This window comes from Dicentrarchus labrax, unplaced genomic scaffold (genome assembly GCF_905237075.1).
Source record: "Dicentrarchus labrax unplaced genomic scaffold, dlabrax2021, whole genome shotgun sequence".
NCBI lineage: Eukaryota > Metazoa > Chordata > Actinopteri > Moronidae > Dicentrarchus > Dicentrarchus labrax.
Window position 1 is genome coordinate 24,177,574 of NW_026136713.1, and position 22,795 is coordinate 24,200,368.

Consider the following 22,795-nt stretch of genomic DNA (forward strand, 5'->3'; position numbering starts at 1 on the left):
AAACAGCTGTGAAACATACAGACATCAACACCCCCGCTTTTTTCACCATCATCAGAATCAGATCCATTCAGTTTGATAGTATTAAAGTATATTGGAGCCACATGATTAAATAATTTTATCTCCCCTTAAGTTAGCGAAGCACTAAATAGGAAGTTAGCTGCTCTGTCACACAATGCTTTAGCATATGCAGAAAATGCGGGTCATTTGTTAAACTTTTTGGTTCCAAAAGTTCGCTTTTTTAAGTCCAAAGATTGGCCAAACAACTTCAATACCTTTGAATATTATACATATTACATTTCTGACAATAGATTATCCTCAGTATATAATAAAAATGACAAAATGGTGTAAATAGCAAAAATATTTATTTTATATTTGTCTTTATAGAAATCTGTCGAGCAAACCAGAACGTCACAACAACAGGGACATTTTTTAACCATCACAGCATGAATCCATGAATCAACACTGACGTGCACTGAAAGTGATTGAACCACTGTGGGACTTACAGAAATGTTTGTTTCTCAGTGAGACACAGCAACACATTTTACTGCAGATGGCAGGAACACAAATCTTTTCAGCTTTCTCACGTTGTCTCTGGTTGCCATTACTCAACCCGTCTATATTCTGGTTAACAAAGTCACAGGGAGGTGGTCGGGTTGGATGGTGTTCAGGATTTTAATTTGAGTCCCCCCGTAGGTTTTGGTTTTAGGCAGTTGAGGGTTTTACCTATTGATATCAATGGTTAAAATTTTACCAAATGTAGTTTCCTGTTTGTTTCACTAATCATAGCAGTTCCCTGCGTGAAACACTGAGCCACACGTCACCAAACTGCGTGAGATTTTATTCTCACTGGAACAAGTTGCTTTTGATTTTAATGAATTATATAAAAACAAAAATTGCAACTATTTTTGCAGTTTCATAGCAATAAAAACCATTAAACATTGCAACATGCATGGCAATTTTTTTTTGAAAATTTGCAGTGAAATCAGGCATGTCAGGATACAACAATCCCAAAAAAGGCCCCTGAACTCCCGGTGGGACTGACAGTACTGTCGGCGCAGTAGCCCTGATGTCCAATACGATGTAACCTCAGAGACTACGTACGAACATATAGCCACCAAATGTACGATGTAAACCCTTAACACAGATGTGTAAGTTCTCCTACGTGTTCACTTCCGCCAGCACTGACTGGTAAAAACAGACCACATTGCATAATATTAGACTTTAGATAAAAATAAATTCCCTTTTTCAGCAGTAAGTGCTAACATATGAATATGGGTGCATCCATGTCTATGTTTCAATAATATCTTTACATACGGTATCATAAACTTGTACATTGCATCTCTGTCCCAAACAGCCTACACACACATTTCAGTGGAGATCTGAAGCGCCTTATAAATCTTACATGTTGTTTTAAAGGAAGCCATTTATAAAGTCTTGACCCCTGTGACACATTAAAGTGCTTTCAGTTTGAGTCCCATATACAAACAAAACGCTTTGGTCCATTAAATCAAACAAGATGGAAGGAATACGTGTTTCACCTCCAGAAACCTCCTTATCTGCAGACTGGAATGAATAAAGTTGTACAAAATAATTCAGACATGACCATGCAGGTAAATAAATCCACTGTGTGATGCTGGTGTGCACTGAAGAAATATCTGATGTCTTCTTAAACTTTATAAAACTCTGCTGCAGTATTTACAGTTTATACGAATGTTCAGTTCGGAGAGGAAGTTGCTGGAAGTCTGTTATTGTTACGTTATAAACGTATACATTTAAATGCATGTTAAATATGTGATGCTAACATGCTAACATTAGGCACAGCTATGTATGTGGAACGGTAGAATGCTAAAATAGCATTACCTGTGATATGCTAACATGTTAAGTATGTTATAATGTTTCTTGCTCTGCATTAAGTTTTGCCTAAGCAAACATTGGATTTGAAATATTTAGCATCTTAACATTCAAATGGAACCATTTATTCATGCTAGTCTGAACGGAAGATGTTATATTAACACTGCCATAGGTCTAACATTAGCATGTTAGCATGAAGCATTTAGCATGTTATGGTAAATTCAAATGGAAATGTTTATGTAAATGCTAGCATTAATGTTTCGTATTACCGTAACATTAGCACAGTAACTGTAATGTTAGCATGGACAGACAGGCTTGTTGTTTCCACCTTTCCTGTCTTTATGCTATTCTAACCAGCTGCTGGCTGTAGCTTCATATTTAGCAGGTTTATCAATCAAAGCATCTAACTCTCCGAGAGTTAAAATGAATTAAAGAAAAATATTTATTTATCGACTTCTACAAGGATTTCGTTGTGCACAAATTAAAACAGAAAAAAACGGAATCAGCAAATATAGCTTAAAAACGTAATGGAAAGGAGTGTATTTGGTGCATAAATGAGTTTCTATACTCTGGAGTGCTTCCTTTCTGATCTTCTTTTCTCCTTTCACATAATCACATGGACAGTTTTGGGGTTGAAGGAAGTTTCTGGTTCCTCTCAAATGATTTTGGTGACTTCCTGTTTGCTGAGGAGGACTTCCAGCAGGCGGAGTTTAGCCTTGAGCTGTTTGTATTCCTGGTACTCCTCCTTCATCGGAGTTCGATCCTCTTTCTGGCAGATTCTGACGGTAAGAACACAAGAGTTGGTATCAGTGAGTGTGTTTACAGCTGCATCGTGGACAGCTCTGAATACAAACCACCACGATCCTGAGGTGGTCTGGTACTGACCACATATCTTTTGTTAATGAACACCAGAAACAAACCACTGCCGGTTGTTGTCTCTCACCTTCCAGTCTGACGGTAAAACTGGTCCTCAAACTCTCTCAGAGCTTTACGCCTCGTCTTCTTCTCCGACCTGGTCTCCCGCAGACACTGCAGCAGCTGAGACCTGGTTTGGATGGAGGACAGAGTTTAAGTTAGAACAATTTTAACCCCAAATGTGATGCCAGACTCTAATGAAAAGAGAAAAGCATGGAGGCTCCACCTGGACGAGAGTTCTTAGTTGCCTCTGAATGGAGTAGCACCTGCAGTACCAGAGGCTGCACTTTCAGGACCACAATCCCAGGACCACGTTTGTAAGACCTTAGTCATCGAATTATTTTGTGCCGAACTGGATGACCAACCACCGCATTTCAAGGACACATGATTGCAGGTGGACGATAATCAGAGTGAGTAAAGTTACTGAATGTGAGGCAACTTTTAATTTTATTTGTTGCTTGTTGTTTATATAAAATTAAAAAGAATCTTGAATCTGTCCACAGAAGTCGTCCTTGTTTTGTCTCTCTCCAACCTTTCAAATGTCTGGTAGAGATCTAGTGACTGCACAGGCATAGCATATGATTCCATTTGTATTTGACCTTACCTTAATAAGCCAATTACACAAACTGTCCAACATGTAACTCTGTATAAGTGCTTGGATAAAGTGGTATTTCGGTGGAATAAACCTTTCAAACTTTAACAGAAATTAGGACTTAGCTAGGTGGCACTATCGTGTAAAACTAGGGTCGTAGAAATGCGGCCCTGAAAATGCAGCTCCCGGTACTGCAGGAACATATTATTGTTTTAAAGTAAAATAACATCCACAAACGTCCACCGACCTGGATGCCTCGTGCAGGTTGGCCATGGTGAGTGCAGGCTGCTGATGGACAGCTTTCACCTCGTCTAACGGGGACACGAAGGCGGGGTCGCTGTCTCGGTCGCTGTCCTCCTCGCCGGCAGCCGCTCGGGCCGCTCTGCACGGAGGCGGGACGGGAAGTTCGATGACTGTTGGGGTCATTGAGCTCATTGAGTCTTCATCAGAACCGTCCTCTTCCTCCTGACACACAGAAGCAGTCACAACAGAGAAACAACTCGTTTACCATCAGTGGAGCTACAGAGTTTGTCCTGAGGGTAAATCCTCTGCAAAGTTTGGCTGCAGAAAAATGGGGGGACACAATAAAGTCTGGGCTTCTTCAGTAAAAACACAAAATATCATAATTAATGAAGAGTCTCATCACACTGATCCTCAACGTTACATTTAGTGGGAGAGAACGGAGGCTTTGGAAACATATATTAACCCTGCACAGACATTAAAAAAGGACATTGTCCTCTGCTGCCTTGACTTTCAGATTAATGTGTCCAAATGAGCCGCCAGGTTTGTCCGCTCCCAGAGCAGCAAGCATTCATCCACCGGGTATTTTATTTTGAAAATTGACTGGATTCTCTGTGTCATTTCTGTATCCGACTTCCTTTATTCTCGGCGGAGCAGAACGGAGACGTTTCTGGTGACGCTTTGCTTCCCAACATTGGACTTGTAGTCACAGAAGGTCCGTCCCTCCTACAACCACACAAACACTTCTGGCTGCACCTGATTCGGCAAACGCTTTCTGTTCCGAAATTTCACACGATGGCTTGCTAGTAAACTTTCTCTCATATTACCAAAATAGTTCAGTTATGTGTTTGTGAGAAAGTTTTCAGTGAGATACAATCCACGCGGTGACCGAATCCGTCTTTGTTTTAGGTCGATGACCGTTTAAAGGAGTTTCCAGAGGCGTCCTGCGACTCATGGCTAGCAAAAGCTTTTCGATTTATTGACATTTTGGTACTTTAGAGAGATATTCAATTCAATTCAATTCAATTCAATTCAATTTTATTTGTATAGCGCCAATTCATAACAGAAGTTATCTCAGGACACTTTTCAAATAGAGCAGGTCTAGACCGAACTCTTTAACATTAATTACAGAGACCCAACAGTACCACCATGAGCAAGCAAGATATAAGATCAGTCTGACAGTCAGACAGGATGCACATCGGTAATTTAATCGACAGTTACATTTCTGAGGAGCTTGTACAGGGTCTCGTTCTCTTGATAGATTTAATCACTTCTCGTCATGTTGTCCCGGTTTCAAGATGGGCGTCCTAATGCTAATGGTAGCATGCTAACAGTAGTGAGTGTGTGTGTGTTTCTCACTATGGTGGTGATGGTCGGGCTGGCACACAGTAAACGTTTGATCATCTGGTATCTGTCGTATAGAGGCTTCACCAGGTTCCTCTCCCGTTTGGTTCCCTGACAGACAGACAGACAGACATGAGACGGTTGGCTGAATCTTTTAAATCTGAGCAGGACACTAACGCTGTTGAAGCTGGCAGATGTTGAAAATATCAATCAGTCATCAAATGTGATTAAAGGTTCAACTTTAGAGACGGTTGCTGTGGCAGTGATGGTTTATTTACTCTCTGTTCTTCTTTTGTTCTTTTGCTGTTTTAGATGCTGCTGTTACTCACCGGCCGGCCGTGCAGACTCTCAAAGTACAGCAGACATTTCTGCAGAGTGATCTTCTCCAGCACCATCTGAGCCTGAGTCATCTCCTGCACACACACACACACACAACCCTTACAGATCACATCCACAGTCATATTGTACCTCTATTTAACATCATATGCCAAAATTGAATCCATCACAAAAACTCAACTCCATCCGGGTACAAAAACAAAAACATAAACTGACTAATTCTGAGCATTGTCATTCACCTCAGTACTTTCAGTCATATAAATGAACATGCAGAGCAGACTGTCAGAAGAGGGCGAATAAAACCGAGCAGAAAATGAACAGGGTTTGGTGAGGGTGCGTGAGTGAAAGTTGTGTTACCTTCATGTTTTCCGGCAGTCCCAGAGCTTGTCTCTTCTCTCTCAGTCGTCTGAACAGAGACTCCACCGTTTCCTCCTGTGTGGGTTTGTGCTCTGATGCCCCCTGCTGGCCAGAGATGTACCTGCAGGACACATTTACACTGACGATATACTGACGATATACTGACTATATACACGCTGTGTCCATGTGCACTGATGTGTGGGTGTTACCTGCAGTTGTTTTCAGGACCCTCCGGCTCCTTCGACTCAAACACCGACTGCCTGAGTCTCAGCTCTGCAGAGGACACACAGTACCTTAGTACACATTCAACGGAAACGCTTCCACATTCACAGGTGGGATGAAAACGGTGTCTGAGACTGTCTGGATATCAGTCACTAGATAAGTGAACTGATCTGTGCATTAACAGACCAGACTGATGGTTTTACCTTTGAGCTGTTTGCGAGCATTCGCTAGCTCACTCATCACTCGGATCATCTCTGGGTTGGAGTATTTATCGTTGTGGGACGGCTGAGAAACACATCACAAAACCATCAACAAGAAGTAAAAAAAAAACTGGACCAAAGTCTTAAATAAGCTAAATAAGAAGGCTACGTCAAATGACAGCTAGCTGGCTAAAAGTAAAGCTAAGTTAAATCACTGATTTGTTCTATGTAAATGGAAAATTACCATTTTGATAAATGAACATTTTGGTTTGTTTGTTCTATGAAATTTAGCGGCTAAACTCCTGCTAAAAATAGCTAGCTTAGCATAAAGGTAGGTAGCTTAACACATCACAGTAGCTGCCATCTTATTTTCTGACTGAATTTCATGTGATTTAGTGTTAAATTCCCTTTAAATAATACTTTTAAATACTACTGCTAATACTAATAATAATATATAATAATTGCAAAAACTTTATTTATACTTTTCAAAACAAAGTTACAGGGTTCTTTACGTCCTGTAGTTGCTGCCTTTGCAATGAATGAATTAACATTAACAGCCCTCTGGGTCCTGGATTTGATTGTGGATTGGAGTCCACACTGTGTTCACCTTGTAGTTCATCTCCTGTTCAAACTGATCCTCGAACCTGCGGACCTTCTTCTTCAAGGTCTGAATCTGTCTGCTGAGGAACGGGATGGAGGAGGGACACTCGTCCTCAGACCCCTCCGGCCTGTCCCGACCCCGACACCTGGACACAGACACAGACAGGTAGACAGACAGACAGATTATGTTTACTGATGAACACTACGCGTTTGTACCTGATCGGAAAATATTCTTTATGTTGATTTTTCACGTCATATTGTAGCCTGTTAGCCTGGTGCCACAGTATCGAGGTCCTAAAACTATCTTTGGGAAAAATTTATCTGACTTAGATTTTTTCAGTTTGTCCCACCTGCTTACATGGAGTCAGTGGGCTTTATAAGCTATACTGCAGTCAGCCACCAGGGGAGAGCTGTCATGTCATCCATCTTTATATATGTCGAAGGTCTGAACAGGAGATTTAGTGATGAGAAGAAAAATACTTTGAATAGACGCAGAAGATACAGGAGGTGGAGTTACTGTTGGTGTCTTCAGTAAGCAATAAAGAGAGGAGAGGAAGCAGACTGTAGTAGAGACATAAAGACCAGAAACTGGGTCACCAACACATTTGAACCTTCAGCTTCAGGCTGTGGGTCAGAGAACAGAAGAGGGTGGATTATATAAGATGTTTTAATGCAGCAGACAGGACAAACTGTACTCTGATTTTTTTTTAAAAATACTTTAATTCACAGAAATCCTGGAACAGGATGTTTGTGGGGCTGAACTGAGACAAACCGGAGTATCGTTAGATTTCCATTAGAACGTCTCCACTAATAGAAATCTGTCCTCTCTTACTCCGAAACACGGGACTGGATAACGTTGGCGTCGCTTATAACACAGAACAGATGTTTGATAACTCCAACGTCTTCTGCACGGCCAAAAGTATGTGGACATTGAACACGTCATTCCTAAACCACTGAGGACACCGAGAAATAAAACATACATTTTAATCTTGTGTTTCTGTGTTAATGTTGATTTATCTAAAAATAAATAAATAACACAAATCATTTTGACTTCTTTTATATCAAAATCTTTTTCCGATGCAAAAAAACTTTGTTTGAAAGAGAATTGTAACTTTTAAGTCCAGAATAACAAATCCCAAGTTTAGACCTAATTCAGGGTCAGGTTTATTCCCAAATCAAGACCGACAAGTGCCAAGATTAGCCCCAATTAATTTAGGGTCATGTCTAGTCTGAAGTCAAAGCACAAAGTCTGAAGTTTATTCCAGTTCAAGACCACATGACCCAAGTCAGTTTCCAAGGTAAGACCCAATGGTCCATAGTCATAACTAAAAGGTTCCCAGTCTAGTCCCAAACCAGTAAACAGACGAGTTAGCAGACAGACAGCTGAGACTCACAGTATGTACTGCTGGCTGCAGGGCGGTGATGGTGCTGTGTCGGGGTCGGAGTTGAACCTGTGGCTGATGCTGGAGCAGCGGGGGGAGGGCAGAGGGCTGGGACCGCCTGCTAGCAGCTGGAGGAGAGCTCCACCTGCTCCATCTCCTCCCCCTCCTCCTGCCTCACCTCCGGGGCTGCTCCTCTGGGGGGAGTAGGGGGAGTGGTGAGGGCTCGGGGGCAGCGCTCCGTCAGGGGTCAGGGGCTGCTGGCCAGGGTGGATGGCAGTTAACGGATGGTGTCTTGGAGACTGCGGAGGTCTGGTCAGGACTGTCAGCAGCTCTGCAGACACACAAATATTAATATTAAGTCATATAAGTTCCCTTATTTAACATTTATAATCCATATATACACCTCTAATGACTGTTAATAACTCGCTGTAATGCAGTTCTAACAAATGTAAGCACATGTTTAAGGGTTTATTAATGTACGCTACTTGTCAACAGTCATAATTCCTCATATGCAGATTTTATATAATTACCCAAAACAACCTCTGGAAATACCTAAAGGACCTCTAAAACCTGGTTAGTGCCCACAAGAACAACCATAGGGATCTCTAAAAGCTCCACAGTAACAATCCACCCAAAAGATCTGTGACCAAGAGAACCACCTAAAGAACCTCTAGAAGCTTCACTAGAACTCAGTGTCCGCTAGAACAACATAAAGAACCTCTGAAACCTTGTCAGTGTCTGCAAGAACAACTGTAAGGATGTAGAACCACCCCATAAATCAGCTGAAGGACCAACAGAACTTCTGCAAGGACCAACAGAGCCACAGTGAAACTGGTTTGGCACCTTGCCTGAAATGAGATGAATGAATGAAATAAAGAACATAATAAACAATACGGTTGATTGTTTGATATGAATTTGTTCTTACTGTCATGAAAGGAAGCTGAATTGTGTAGGAGCAGATTTCGAGTGTAACGGCGGTGAGTCAGTGTGTCTCACGTGCTGCAGAGTGTTTTACGTCTGCATGCTGCACTATAAATAGCAGCACTCACGGATCGTGGCTGCTGGCGTGCTGTGCAGAATGAGCAGAGTCATCAGAAACAGCACACTGATGAATATTTACTGTCAGGAGAATGAAATCAGTGAAGCACTTACAGAGAAACACCCTGTTTTAGCTAAACTGTAGTCTGTTTGCACTGCTACCTTAGCATTTTCCTAGCGAAGCTTCAGCAGAGGGGTGTGAATGAATGAAAGGGAGGATGGAAACACTGAGCCGTAGTTTGGGGGAGTGTCAACTCACGTCATGGATTTGTAAAGAGGACAGAATGACTCTGGAAAGGAGAGAACATGTTGACCTGATGAGTGTAGGTGAGACAGATAGGCAGACAGACAGGCAGAATGTACCTGGCGGGCTGTTCTCATCAGCAGGGACGCTGTGGCACACAGCCAGCGTCTTCCCCTCCTTCCCTCCGAGCTCCACCTGGCCGCAGGGGCTCTTCTGCTCCTTGCTGCCCAGGGCAGGGGGGCTCTCCTCTGGGGACGGACCCAGCGAGGGGCCCCCCTCCACCTCCAGCGCCTGGAGCTTCAGCAGCGAACTCTGCAGGCAGAAGCAAAACATGCCAGACACGCTCCAGAGATTAACCTGGTCCCGGGGGAGGCTGTGTGTAGACCCACAATACAGAGGAGAGTCCAGTTTCTTAGGGCACTGTTATGAATCAAGAATTCCAGATATTAGCCAGATCCCAGCCTCTGCAATACCACATGTGGAGGAGTGGCACAGATGCCGTTCAGGATGTAGTCTGTCCCCACACTCTAAAAGATGTGGCTATTAGTCAGGTATCATCCAATGAAACGAGGCATGCTGCCTCCCACTTGTCCAGCTCTTCCAGAGATTAGTCAGTTACGATCCTTATACAAATGAATATTAGAAAGAGAAATACAAACGTTCCCTCTTCCTTTGTTTTGTTTTTTCTTAACCTCTCTTCTTTCCAGCAATTAGCCAGTTCCAGTAAATGTGGGAATTATAATCCAGTTAGAAATATCAGTTCACCTTCTTCCTTGGGTTTCCAGCATGTGTCCAGGAATTAGCCATCTCCGGTGTGAAGGATGAGCTGGAAGGTTTTGAATTTTCATCCTCTCGTTCTGCACGTTCACTGATGATGATGATGATGATGATGCTGATGCTGCGCTGGTTTCCTCCCTCGCTCCCCCCTTTCTCCCTCTCTCTCTCCCGTTAGTTCTCCGCCTCTCTCGCCCTCCCTCGTTGGATTACTCATCCTCGGGCTCGTGGAGGAGAGAGGAGGGAGGATGGAGGGAGGGGGGAGGAGGAGAGGAGGTGTTCGCACGCTCTCCCGAGATGGGTGGGGGGGAGAGAGAGGTAGAGAGACATATGGAAACATGAGGGTGCCTCTCTCTCTCTCTTTGTGATCGTGAGGTTTTTCCCGCATCAGTGGGGGATGGGCTTGTTGCTGACATCACTGCTTGTGTGTTTAAATCTCATTCATAAAAAAGCGAGGAAGAGGAGGAGGAGGAGGAGGAGGAGGAGTAGCTACGTGCCTGCTTACACACACACACCAGCAGTTTAACCCTTTAACGTCTTGTTTTCTCTTTTATTTCACCTTGAAGTTGTTTCTGATAGTCCAATGTGAGCTTTAATCTCTGACATAGCTGATAAATCTCACCTGTATGCAAATGACCATTTACATATGGCCACACCCCCAACGACTCCAAATATGGTCAACACTTCCCTTTGAAAGTCCTACAACTCTAAACGTTGTGGACTAAAGTCGCCCAAAAGAAAAATAAGGATGGAAATCAAGACAGAAAAGAAGGTTTAGATACTGTCGTGTAAAAAAGGCAGGTGTGTGGGAAAGCTTCCCAGCATGCTCCGGGGCAAAAGAGCCTCATTTTTCACGTGATCAGTGATTACTGGATATTGGTTGGGTATGATTAAACTAAATAACTAAATATAATATAATTCAAAGGGGTGAGTTGTACAGCTGTCATGAACAGGGAAATGATCTCTAGAGACCAACAGGCTGTAAACACTGACTGACTCACTGCTGGAGCCTCTAGTGGACGTTAGAGGAACTGCAGAAGTGACAAAAACAAAGCGGTCTGTATAACACTTCCATCAGGCAGACGCTTAGTGTTTCTTATGTTTGTGCACAATAAGTTCACTGTGAGCATTCTGACTCTTAATGTAGCCGTTGAACAAGATCAGTAAGAACAGAAAGGAAACTGATTAATCTGTTGTGGTCTGATTTTCCTGTGGCATCCAGCTTTCAACTGCTTAATAATCAGTAAAATGAACATGATTCCATATACAAGCTTCTGTCTCCTGTTTCTGCAGAATCCTGCAGTTAAGGTCTGACACAAAATTCACTCACACTTCTCAGAGGAAGAGAAACACCTGCAGCTGCTGCGGCAGTAAGAAACTCAATAATCTGCTGCAAGGATGAATAAAATGAATCATATACGGAACAGAAACATTTAAAGTATCTACCGCATGTAGCCTGCTGACAATCTTTACCAGCGATTTGATAAAATGGTTGCCAGACTCCTATTTTCTAAAGCAATCAGGTCGTCTGCAAAACACAGCATTAGGAAATCCTGCAGGAGATGCTTAATTACAACGTGACAATGTAATTTCCACTTTATTGCACTGCTCGCTGGTTTCTGTCATAGTTCGCTCAGATGCAGAGACTGTCAACAGAAAAAAGTGAATTTAGTCTGCTTTATTGACACTTTTATTGCAGAAAAAAACTGATTTGGTGTTAATAATCTTTTCAGTTGTTTTTGGGCCGAATTCTTGATTTTGAATCGTAGCTGTTAAAACTCTATAATGTTTATTAGCGTGTATCAGTCTGTATTTTATTTTTAAAGCAGGGTGTGCTTGGGGAATGGCTCACCAGAGTCCCTTTAGAAATCATCAGAATTTACGCAACCTTGGTTATGGGAACTAATAAATGCAGCTTTGAGATATTTTTTTTTTACCATTTCGGGTCTTTGGATAAATTTAGCATATAAATAATCCTCAAAGAAGAATTACTTATCTGTTTGTAGTTAGTTTGTCCACAGGGAGTTTCTTTCATGGTCGGTGCGTGATGGCCAAAGCCAAATGGAGGAAATGTCAGTTTATTGCTGCTCATTGTGTTCTGTATATGCCCAAACTCTCAGTACAACTTTTAGAAAACGCTTGTTAGTAATTTTGACCAAGTTTGAGAGTTTGCAGAGAGAACAGAATTACTGTTCTGTGGATGACAAGCTTCAAACAACATGAAATGAGAAACAAAGCCCAGTTGCTGTTTTTTCGTACAGTTTTTATTTTTCAGACAGATCAAACTGCTTTGGCAAACTTGTTTTTCTTCTGTTTTGTTTTTAACAGTCATGCCCATAAAGCTTTTCTGAATGAGAGACAGAGCGAAAGTTTCTTTAGCTACCATAGCAGCCACTGTAATAATAATAATGATAATAATAATAATAATGATCTACAAACAGCTGAGACATCGTAAAGCACTATATTCCAAGTATATACAAATAAATCTGTAATAGCTTCATCATCCAAACTCATAACCACAAAATATCATCGCTAAGAATCAATATGAACACCAATATTTCTTCTTCTGGTCCGCAAATTTTTTTTTAATCAGTTTTTGCTCTGATTACTATTTTCACCGTTGACAGCTCAACATTTAAATCAACTGTTTGCTTGTGTAATCACATTATTACTCTTCCCTTGCCTAAATTTCACATTAGAAATGTTGACAGTTTTTTTTTTTTTTTTTGTTCTTTTTACTTTAATCAACAAGGACACAATCCCTCAATGGCTTCCCACCAAGAAATAGTTCCAGGCAACCATGCAAGCTGACATGGGATTGATGTTCTCTCAGAAATAAAGAGAACATTTCCTAAAATGTTTAAAAACGGTGTCCCTATGGTGGTGAAAACTGAGCACATTGTTTCCAGTATTTTCATGCAGAGCTCAAAGAAGTCACATCACTGATCAGATTACAAAAATGTCACAACAAAGGCTTCATACCAAAGTGAGACCACCATCAGATGCTTACAAAAGGCCACAAAATATAAATACAATTCGAAATAAATAGATCAATTAAGGTTAAACTCCAACCTCAAACCTCAAAGACTGCACATGTACTTCAACTCAACATTTCTAAATGTCCACTTTGTCGTGGAGTTACTGTTAGTACTGTAAGTAATAATTATCTTGAAGTATGAAGGTTTTCAGTCTGTTTTAGAGCACAGATATACTTGCTTTTAACCCTGTGAATCCTGCATTCCTTCCACTGATTAGAGGACATCCAGGTCTGTGACATATCTTAATACCTGCATTCTTTCTATCAGTAAACAGTTGATGAGTTTCTGGTCTCAGTCTCTAGTTTCAGTCTTCTTCCATACAGCATGATGTTCATTTAGTAACTGATGGTCCCATATAGAGTAAAATGGACCATAAAGCAGGGTATGCTTTAGGGCGGGGCTAACTTGTGATTGACAGCTCATTCTCAGTGAGTCCGTCCAGCTCAACGCACCAAACTCAGATCAAACTGTCAAACTAGGCAGTGCTGATCAGACATATGGATCCAGATTCTGTTGTTGACTATTTCTCTCCTCAAATGTGTTCACAAACATATTTTACTGTTTATCTGGAACCTGGCCAGGCGAGCCGCCTTTGTTTCCAAGAGCAGCCAATGAGAGCAGCTCAACTTGCAGTATGTCACCGCTGCTGGCGACAACCATAATGTCCAGTTCAAGGCTTCAAAATGGGCTGGATTCACACTTGTTTTTTATCTAAACCAAAACCTTCTCAGTTCTCACAAGATATTTTGATTGTATTTTTGTGCACAAAGCGTTTGCCCGCAAAATCCTGGAGAACTGTTTAACCTTCATGGTCTCTGTCACAAGAAGACAATTTTTAAATTCGTCAATGAGCGCATCATCAGACTGGGGTGGTGGTTCAGATGTTTGGAACCAGGTTATCAAAAAGCAAGTATATCATAAGCCTTGGACACAAGATAGAAACAATCCTGAAACTTGCTCAACTTTGAAACACCTTGAAACAAACAGCTCATAAGAAATTCAATCAAGTCGTGCATGTGTCTATAAGAGTGGAGTGTTTGTAGGTGTGTGCAAAAATATGTAGGAAGTGTTGGAAATATGTACAAAATATCTCATACTAGTTGTCATACTATGATCCAAAAATTCACAACATTAAGAATGATAGAAAGGAAAGTTTAAAAGTAGAAATGTTCATATCACCACTCATCATCCACTGAGGAGGACCACAACTGCTACACCCAAACGTCTTTCTGTCTTTGGATTTTAAAGTTCCCGAAAATGAAATGATAAGTGAAGGCATCATGGTGACCTTGAGTTTGTCTGTTCAATCTTAGGTTCATTTTTCCTCCCGTGCTGTGTGGCATCTGTTTGTCACTCGGACCACAAATTCATCCTGCAACCATCACACCTCCAGCATGCTTTCTGGGAGCAAATGCTGGGTTCATAGGGACGTCCAGAACCGCCTCCAGACCACTAAACACATGCACCAGATATCACAGGACAGGCAGTAGTAGTAGCAGAAGTATGATCACCCTCTAAGGGGTGAAAGGTCAAGTGTCAGCCAGTGATCAAGGACACTTGACAGCAGCAGAGGCTTTCCATTGGCTTGGATCGGATTAGGAGGTATCTGAAGGGACTATTAAAGGCTTTGTCTGATTTCACTGTCTGATTATTCTCCAACATGTTAGGTCCTCTGTTGCCAGAGTTGGGTGAACCTACTAGGGGGCCCTTGGGCAAAAACAAGCCGTGGGTCACATTGAGACCCCAACCTTAAACATTTCCCCAACCTGTTCCAACCAGAAAGTCCCAGAAACCAAACAGCATCTCTACACACTATCCTACTCCAGGTCGGTTGTATGTCCATTTGATTAACCATAAATCTGTTGAAGGATATTCAATTCAATTCAATTTTATTTGTATAGCGCCAATTCATAACAGAAGTTATCTCAGGACATGCACCATGTTAGCGTAATATTAATGGAAATCTTTTAAGGTATTAAAACTAGATATTAACAGAGAGCCCCTAAATAAGACACTTGCCCACTTTGCTGGTTTGATAATTCAGCCTCGTCTGTTCCTCAAGGAAGCACTTTGTGACAAAATCTGCTCTGACCCCCTTTAGATTCAGCCTCTGGTGGCTTCCCTGATGCTGTCAACTACCATCCAGGCTATCTTTGTTGCAGCAGTATATGGGACAAAAAGCAAGGCCTGTGCTGTGTGAGTGACTGCTGAAGAGTGAAAATACCCAAAGTTCAGCCACAGTCAAACAAGGAATCTGTGTTGTTCTGGGTTCATGTTTCTCAGTCACTCCCAGGCATCACAAAAATGTCGTCTCTGCATCGTTGGCACATTTTTCTTGATTATGTTCCAGAGCTCTGACAGCTCTCTGCAATCTTAAGGAACTGGGATGACTTTGCCTAAAATTAAGAACATGCTTGTACCCTTATTTCTGTAAGAAGGTACCATGAATGGTATGTGTTACTGGAGGACGGATTTCCTGCTATTAAATACTTGATAAACAATTGTGTTGCAGCAATTTATGGGACATAAAGCAGGACCCACACTGTGGGACGGACTGCTGATGGATGTTCAGCTGTAGCCAAACAAGGAATCAGGGTTGTTCAAAGAAACACTCCTAGGCATTGCAAAAATGTCTTCTCTGCCTCGTGGGCACATTTCTGTGGATGGAGTGATTATGTTCCAGAGTTCTGACAGCTATCTAAAATCTGGATAAGCTTGGATGAAATTGTAAAAGTCAGAACATGCTTGTAGCCCTTTGAACCAGGCATGTGTCACTGTAATTTCTAGGACCTATTTCTTTCTCTGAGAATCTTGGAAAAAGGATCAAACTGTTGAAGTGAAGTTTGTCTCATCCTGGGACCACCTCATCTTCCAGCTCTCAGGTGTCCTGGCACATCAGGGTTCCTCCAGTTAAACAGACTGGACCAGTTTGACAATCAAGAGGTCTCCAGTCTTGTACCTTCTGTTGCCTTCTGCACATTCAGTACTCAAATCATTTGGTGACACAATGTGGCAACAAAACATTTGGGGTCCAAACAGTGCCCATCCATGCTTAAAAACAACGCAGGCAAAGTGCTCCAGGCGAAAACATCCTCCAATCGGCACATGAAGTTTGTCTTTTTGTTCAGCCAGGTGAGAAATCACCCTTTTCTCAGATCTGGACCTCAGCAGCAGCTGTAGGGTGTCAGGCTTTGGGTTTGGATGTCAGATGGATTAAAAATCATAATCCCAACCAGAGTTGTCGTCTGGTGGCGGCTCGTCTGTGTCTTCAGGGAAACTGTCAAAGTTACTGGTGTCCGTCGAAGAAGAAACCTGGACAGAACAACATGGAGTCAGACTATCAACACCTAGAAACTGAACAAAGGAAGTTTGGTCCTCTTAGATTTCGTTTAAACACCAGCATTTTTAGACTGTTAACTGACTCAGATAAAAGTATATTGGATATTGGATATTTTTGCATTTGTTTATCTTGAGTCCTTTTTTCTATTCTGGTTATTTTGCCTTTAAAGTTCCAGTGTGTAACATTGAGGAGGATCTATTGTCAGAAATGTAATATAATATTCATAGGTTTTCATTAGGGTATAATCATCTTAAAATAAGAATCAGGAAACAAGAGTTTGGCCTCTATGCCAAAAACAATTTACGTTTATTTAAACTCACATCAGGTGTGATCGGTGGAGTCAGAGTTCCTTTCCTCAGACCCTCCCAGTTAAAACCTTCGAACCACCTGAACACATACAGAGAGAGATTAGCTTCATTTGGTATTTAGATGCACACAAAACTGAAAGACAGGTGACAGCTGATACAGCTGGAAGTTGAGCTTTGACTATTACTGACTTTACTTTATGGAAAATGTATGTGGAGTTCTTTTTCACAAACAGCTTCCTCTCAACTCACTCACTTGTGCTTCTGGATGTCTTTGACTCCGTTTTTCAGGTTTCCGAGTCTCTCTGAGGGGTTATCTCTGTTGACACAAGCAGTTACATTTCAGTGATTTATTTTGGAGATGAAAACAATGAACATTGACACTAATGTTCATCAGCACCACCTACCTGCAGAGCTTCTTGATGAGGTTGGCGGCATTCTTGGTGATCTTCTTGGGGAACTCGATCATGTCGATGCCTCTCAGGATGATATTGTAGGTTTTCATCGGATCTGGACCTGAAAATGGAGGACTGAAGACACAGAGAGACACTGAAGGACATTGAACTACAGCAGTTTGACTCTGGTACAGTCCGTCCTCTGTTTGTGTCCTCACCTGCCCGTCAGCAGCTCATACATCAGGATGCCCAGAGACCAGTAGTCTGCTGAGACGTCATGACCCTTGTTGAGGATGATCTCTGGAGCGACGTACTCTGGGGTTCCGCAGAACGTCCACGTCTTCTTACAGACGCCGATCTTCTTGGCGAAACCAAAGTCCACCTGGAAAAGACAAAATTGATTGAACAGTTCTTTCCACATTCACTGTATTTTAATTATTTCCTCTCTGATCACGTCAAACCCTCTAGCCATGTTTCACAAGTTTTAACCGAATTTTTAGTAAATTGGCTAAAGAAAATGTGAGTGAATGCTGGTTTCTAAATATTTATCTACCAGCTTGGCGTATCCCCGGCTGTCCAGTATGAGGTTTTCAGGTTTCAGGTCTCTGTATATGATACCTTTGGCATGCAGGTAGGCAAAGGCTTCGACCACACAGGCTGTGTAGAACCTGGTGGTTGAATCTTCAAACGAACCCCTGAAAGACACAGAGTTAAAAAACTATGAGACACCGACAGCTCTCAGAGTTCTTTCTGCCCTTTGGCTGGAGTGTGTTCATGGCTGCAAGTAACTTTTAAAAGAATAATTATTATGACTTAATCTGATGATTAATGTTATAGTACAGATTCTATAAAGGAGTCCAAGATCTTAAATGTCTTGTTGTATCTGAAAGCCAAAAGAAATTCAGTTTAAAACAACAGAAATCAGAAAATCTCATTTGACCAGAAAATATTTGAGTGTTTGCTTGATAATTTACTTAAATGGATAACTAATTGTTGTTGTTGATTCTTGTTGTTTCAGCACCTTTTTTCCGGTCAAACATTCTTTCATTACATCCATGAAAATAGTTTCAAAAGCGACTCTGAGTAGACCAAAGTGTTTCTTAACAGTATAATAATAATACAAATGTGTCTGTAGAGGATTGGTGAACTGTGTACCTGTCTCTCAGTATCGTCCACAGCTCTCCTCCCAGACAGGCCTCCATCAGCATGTACAGATATTTACTGTCTTTAAATGTCCGGTACAACCTGAACACAAACAGTGAGGAAAGGGACAGCTACTGAGACTAAGACATCTATCTCTCCGTCTGAGAAAGTTCATATATCTTTCTATGTGGTTATAACAATATAATTTATTCAAGTTATAACGTTAAACTTTTCAAATGTGTTGTTGTTTATTTTTATAGTAAAAAAGTCGTAACAAAATCTTGTTACAACAATAGTTTTCAGGCTATAATGTGATACTGATACGATTTCCTTTTCCTGGCGTGCAGTAATGCACTTCTGTAGTTTAATGTTTTGATGATGATGATGATGATGATGATCATGATGATTATTGTTCTACTGACCTGACGATGAAGTCGGAGTGCGCCTCGGTCATGATGTGTTTCTCAGAGCGGATATGTTCCTGTTGTCTCGTGTCGACGATGTGACGCTTCTTCAGTATCTTCATGGCGAACGTCTTCGCCTCCTCGTTCTTCAGCTGCACCTAAAGAGGAGGTACAGGAAGTATTCTACATGTTTCCTTATTTTCAGACTCAACAGTGAACAAGTAATGTTTGTGTATCACAGCCTGATAGGTCTTCTTCCTCTGTGTCACAGAGCTCCCTTAGAAACATTCCAGTTGTTCCTTCATTACCATGAACACTGTAGTTTATTTATACACCGACCAAATACTTACTGGAGCACCAAATGTGCATTAATCCGCCGCTTAAAATAGTCCCCAACATCCCTGAACATTTCCAGTCTAGTGGAGGTCTCTCAAACATATGGAAATGTAATGTCCATAATAATACTCCACAAAAGTTCTGCTGTTCTGAACCTGCACAAGAGTTATGTTCATGGTCAGACCAGCAGTCTGGAGGTCAGGGGTCAGATTTTTCCTCAGATCAGATTTACACGATGACTAACCCACTATAAATATCTTCAGAGGGGTGATGGGAGACCCTGAGCAGGGATTCCTTCCTGCTTTTGGGCAAACCCTCTGGAGGGCTTCCCCTCTGACCTTCAGTACCCTCAAACCCCGCCTCCTGCGACAGAGAAACCCGACCCCGGGGCTGCAGTGCGCCACCACTTACATCCCACCCTCCTTTGCTTTTTCCATCCGTCTCACACCTTGTGCACACAGAGGGAATTAATATGATCTAATAAATAAAATAAAATACAGCTGGCTGCAACAGAGGCGAAGGAAGCTCTGCTGATAATTATCTGATGAACTCTTTAAGTCTCAGAGAAACTCGTTAAGACAAAATAAACTCATTAAAGCCCATAAATGTAATATCTGAGGAGCTTTTTATGAGTGAAAAATTATAAGTTAGCTGCAGCGTGATGAGCGCACAAAGAGGAGATACAAACAGCGGTTTCACTGAGGTTATTTTGGTTCCTTACAGAACCTCAGAGAGAGCCCAGACCGTGAATCACATGACCACTGGTTTCCAGTTACCAGCACTGAAACTTTACTCGAAAGTTACTGCAAATAACTGAGTGCACACACACACACTGTGCAGACCTCTGGACTGTGAAATCTGAACCTTAAAAATGGCTCAACAATGTCAGTTTGTTTCAGAAAATCCAGCTGGAAAATGTGTGAAACTGGCCTCAAACTTCTTGATTTAAAACTGGTGTGAAAGGAACCTGAAGTTGATGTCAAACAAACGTTAAACTGGTCAAAAAAAAATTCCTAATACTAATCTCAAACTGTTCTCAACTCAATCTGAGGTTGGTTTTAAAATAATCTGAAATTGATGTAAGAATACATTGTTTATTTAAAATAATAATATTTAAAATAATCTGAAATTGATTGATGTAAGAATACATCGTGTATTCTTACATTTTAGGCAAATTTGGGTAAAAACTGGCTTCAGACCAATTTTTCAAACTGGTGTTTAACTTGAAACTGGTTTCAAACTAATCTAAACATTTTAAAATAATCTCAAACAGATGTAAAACTTGGTGTCAAACCAATACAAATTGGTCTAAACCCATCTGAAGTACATTTTAAAATGATGTGAAACAGATGTAAAACTGTCTTTACTGCCCTGAAACCATTTTTAAACTAATCAGAAATTTCCTGCTCAGATACCCGCAATCTCTGTGTCACAGGTAGATGGAAATCTTTCTTATTTGTTACCTGTCAGTGAATTTAGATCAACCTGTCGGTGTAATCTCATTTTCTGTAATTATATAATGAAAGAATCAGATCATACCAGCTCGACGCGTCCGAAGCCGCCGACTCCCAGCGTATCAATGATGTTGAAGTCAGTCAGCTTCAGACTGGAGAAGAAGGCGTTCTCCGCCTCATATCTGGAACACAAAACACATGGGTGCATTCACTGAACACAGGAAAGTCATACTTTTTCGGGACATCAAAGATGAACCACTTTACAGGAACACAAGTCGAGCAGCAGAGCAGGTACATGTTTGGTATCTCAGCCTAAAACTCATCAAACCACCAGACGTCGTACTGTACCTGCAGCATTTGACCACATGGAAGAACGGGAACTTCTTGGAGGTTTGGATGGAGAAGGAGGTGATGGGGAAGGAGGAGGAGGAAGAGGAGGAGGAGGAGGAGGAGGAGGAGGAGGAAGGAGCAGGGAGGCTGGTGATCCGCTCTCTCTGCTGCCTCGCTGGGATGGGAAGCAGCTCTCTCATCCCTAGACTTTATTTAATCCACAAGTATAGGACCCAGATGGATTTCTGGCTCTGTTAGTCTTTAGTCCCCTTTATCACCAGCAAACTGGTGGAGAAATATTCCGAAACATTAAAGTCCTTCAAGAATATAATTCTGTGCTGTCTTCAAGGGCAAAACTACGTGGAGAAACAGTTGGACTTGAATTGAAAACTAGAATTCTACAGATAATCTTGAAGGTCTTGGTTCTGCGTCGACCAGAAACCATAAAGTGCAAACAAACGTGTCGACATTAAACTCGTTTCTCATGAGAACGTTCGGCACAGCATCCGTAAGAGAGCCTTCTCAAAAGAGGAGCTCCACTTCCAGTTTACATGGCGAGGGTAGGGGCGATGGTGGTGGTACAGGTACGAGGTTCTGGTCTGGTGGGACCGGCGGTGCAGTGAGGTTGCCAGATCCTCCAGCTCTGTCTGCAGTAAGGTTACGAATGAGGCCGGTCCTGAGCTGAGTGGGACACTGTCAGAATCCAGAACAGGAAGAGGACAGCATTGTCCAAAAGTAAAGAATATCAGAACTTGTTTGTATTTTGAAGATTGGAGACGTTCTTTCCACCTAAAACCTCATTGAATATGGAGACTGCAGGTTTGTGTGTGTCTGACTTGGAAAAAGTCCAACTGAGCAGGCTCAGACGGAAACTGGTACTGAGGAAAGCCTCTGAAAGGTTCGTCTTTTTCGTCAAAACAGCATCCACGTCTGCTCTGGCTGAGTCCTGCAGGGTGTAATGCCAACCTGAGAGGACGACCCGCATGGAACGGCGCTACTCTGCTGCTGCTGGTATTTTTAGCATGTGGAAACATTGCTCAGAGGTTCACCCAGTAAACGTACCTCAGTCATTAAACAGACTGACAGACAGACAGGCATGAGGCTGCAGGACAGACTGTCCCAACCTCAAAACCAGAGGACAGAAGAATTCACAACATTTCTCTGGACATTAAGATCTTTCCCTGTCCCTACCATCTGTAGTTGAATGTTTTCAAGTCATTTTATAGTTTTAAAGGCTCCATATGTCAGATTCTGAAGCATTTTACGTTTTATTTTCACACATTATTCACACCATAGCTTGCTTGCTCGCTAACGTCATTGCTAGCAAAATACTATCTGAGTGGATATCTTAGTTGGCTAACGTTAGCTTCCCCAACTAACGCGATTCATGATACTGACTTATGTATTTTGACAAACGTGTTGATTTTAACTGTCTTGATCAAGCCCACCAGTAAATAGTGACACTGTCAATGGGATGATGTTGCTGTGTTTCAGCTGTATAATATACAGCTTACAAAATATTATTACATATAACATATAGTTGATGTTGTGTTTACAGCTTTAGAATCCCTGAATATGCATCCTTTAACATTTAGCAGCTGTGACTGTCACAAGTGTTTTGAAGACACTCATGAAGCAAGATTTTAAAAAACTTAAAAAAACAACTCTGAAACTAACATTTCCTGTTTTCAGGTTGGCACTCTTTGTTTGGCTTTTTTGTGGGTTTTTCCATCTCAAGTTTCCTGTCAAACTTCCAATATCTCAGGTTGAAATACAATCTCCACACAGCAATCTCAGCAGCACAGTTTTGTCTCTTTGTGATATTTTTGGGGGGTTTTGTATGATATTTGAGGCGAGAACAGCTGTCAAGTTTCCTGTCAAACCTCCAAGATAAAATCTTGACACTTGTACTGTTTCCTGGAAACTGCAATCTGACCTCTGCAGGAACAGTAACT

At 41.7% G+C, this 22,795-nt stretch overlaps 2 protein-coding genes across 6 annotated transcripts in view; both read right to left on the reverse strand.

The window, feature by feature from the left end:
* Positions 1-345: 345 nt before the first annotated feature.
* On the reverse strand, positions 346-10,384 carry LOC127374543 (protein FAM13C-like). 2 transcript variants are annotated; one of them, XM_051419990.1, is made up of 11 exons: positions 9,441-10,382; positions 8,052-8,370; positions 6,665-6,803; positions 6,061-6,142; positions 5,845-5,908; positions 5,636-5,756; positions 5,272-5,355; positions 4,958-5,053; positions 3,606-3,823; positions 2,795-2,896; positions 346-2,630 (listed from the first exon to the last, which is right to left on the reverse strand). In XM_051419990.1, exons 1-11 carry the CDS (start codon positions 9,652-9,654, stop codon positions 2,507-2,509), a joined length of 1,563 nt encoding a protein of 520 aa, XP_051275950.1. In that variant the 5' UTR covers positions 9,655-10,382; the 3' UTR covers positions 346-2,506. The 2 variants fall into 2 exon arrangements, with proteins under 2 accessions (XP_051275950.1, XP_051275951.1); XM_051419991.1 differs by lacking the exon at positions 4,958-5,053 and having other exon boundaries at positions 9,441-10,384.
* Positions 10,385-12,341: 1,957 nt separating this feature from the next.
* The window catches only part of LOC127374508 (cGMP-dependent protein kinase 1), a 54,015-nt gene continuing 43,561 nt past the window's right edge, over positions 12,342-22,795 (reverse strand). For 3 of the 4 annotated variants that reach the window (XM_051419909.1, XM_051419908.1, XM_051419910.1), the window contains exons 10-18: positions 20,596-20,692; positions 18,739-18,878; positions 18,329-18,418; positions 17,727-17,868; positions 17,392-17,555; positions 17,186-17,308; positions 17,035-17,097; positions 16,794-16,860; positions 12,342-16,445 (exon numbers count right to left, since the gene is read on the reverse strand). In XM_051419909.1, coding sequence (XP_051275869.1) covers positions 16,347-16,445; positions 16,794-16,860; positions 17,035-17,097; positions 17,186-17,308; positions 17,392-17,555; positions 17,727-17,868; positions 18,329-18,418; positions 18,739-18,878; positions 20,596-20,692 — 985 coding nt within the window. In that variant the 3' untranslated portion in view covers positions 12,342-16,346. Of the gene's footprint in view, positions 16,446-16,793; positions 16,861-17,034; positions 17,098-17,185; positions 17,309-17,391; positions 17,556-17,726; positions 17,869-18,328; positions 18,419-18,738; positions 18,879-20,595; positions 20,693-20,858; positions 21,772-22,795 lie in introns of those variants that run through there. The other variant, XM_051419911.1, reaches the window with a different exon arrangement.

Bases quoted from the DNA above. Each gene is read 5' to 3' on its own strand.
- LOC127374543 (XM_051419990.1), bottom strand. From the start codon at position 9,654: ATGTTTTGCTTCTGCCTGCAGAGTTCGCTGCTGAAGCTCCAGGCGCTG. The intron at 5,909-6,060 runs GTAAAACCATCA...TGTCCTCTGCAG, and splicing joins TGCTCGCAAACAGCTCAAAG to AGCTGAGACTCAGGCAGTCG. The intron at 3,824-4,957 runs GTGAGAAACACA...TCTGTGTGTCAG, and splicing joins GCCCGACCATCACCACCATA to GAGGAAGAGGACGGTTCTGA.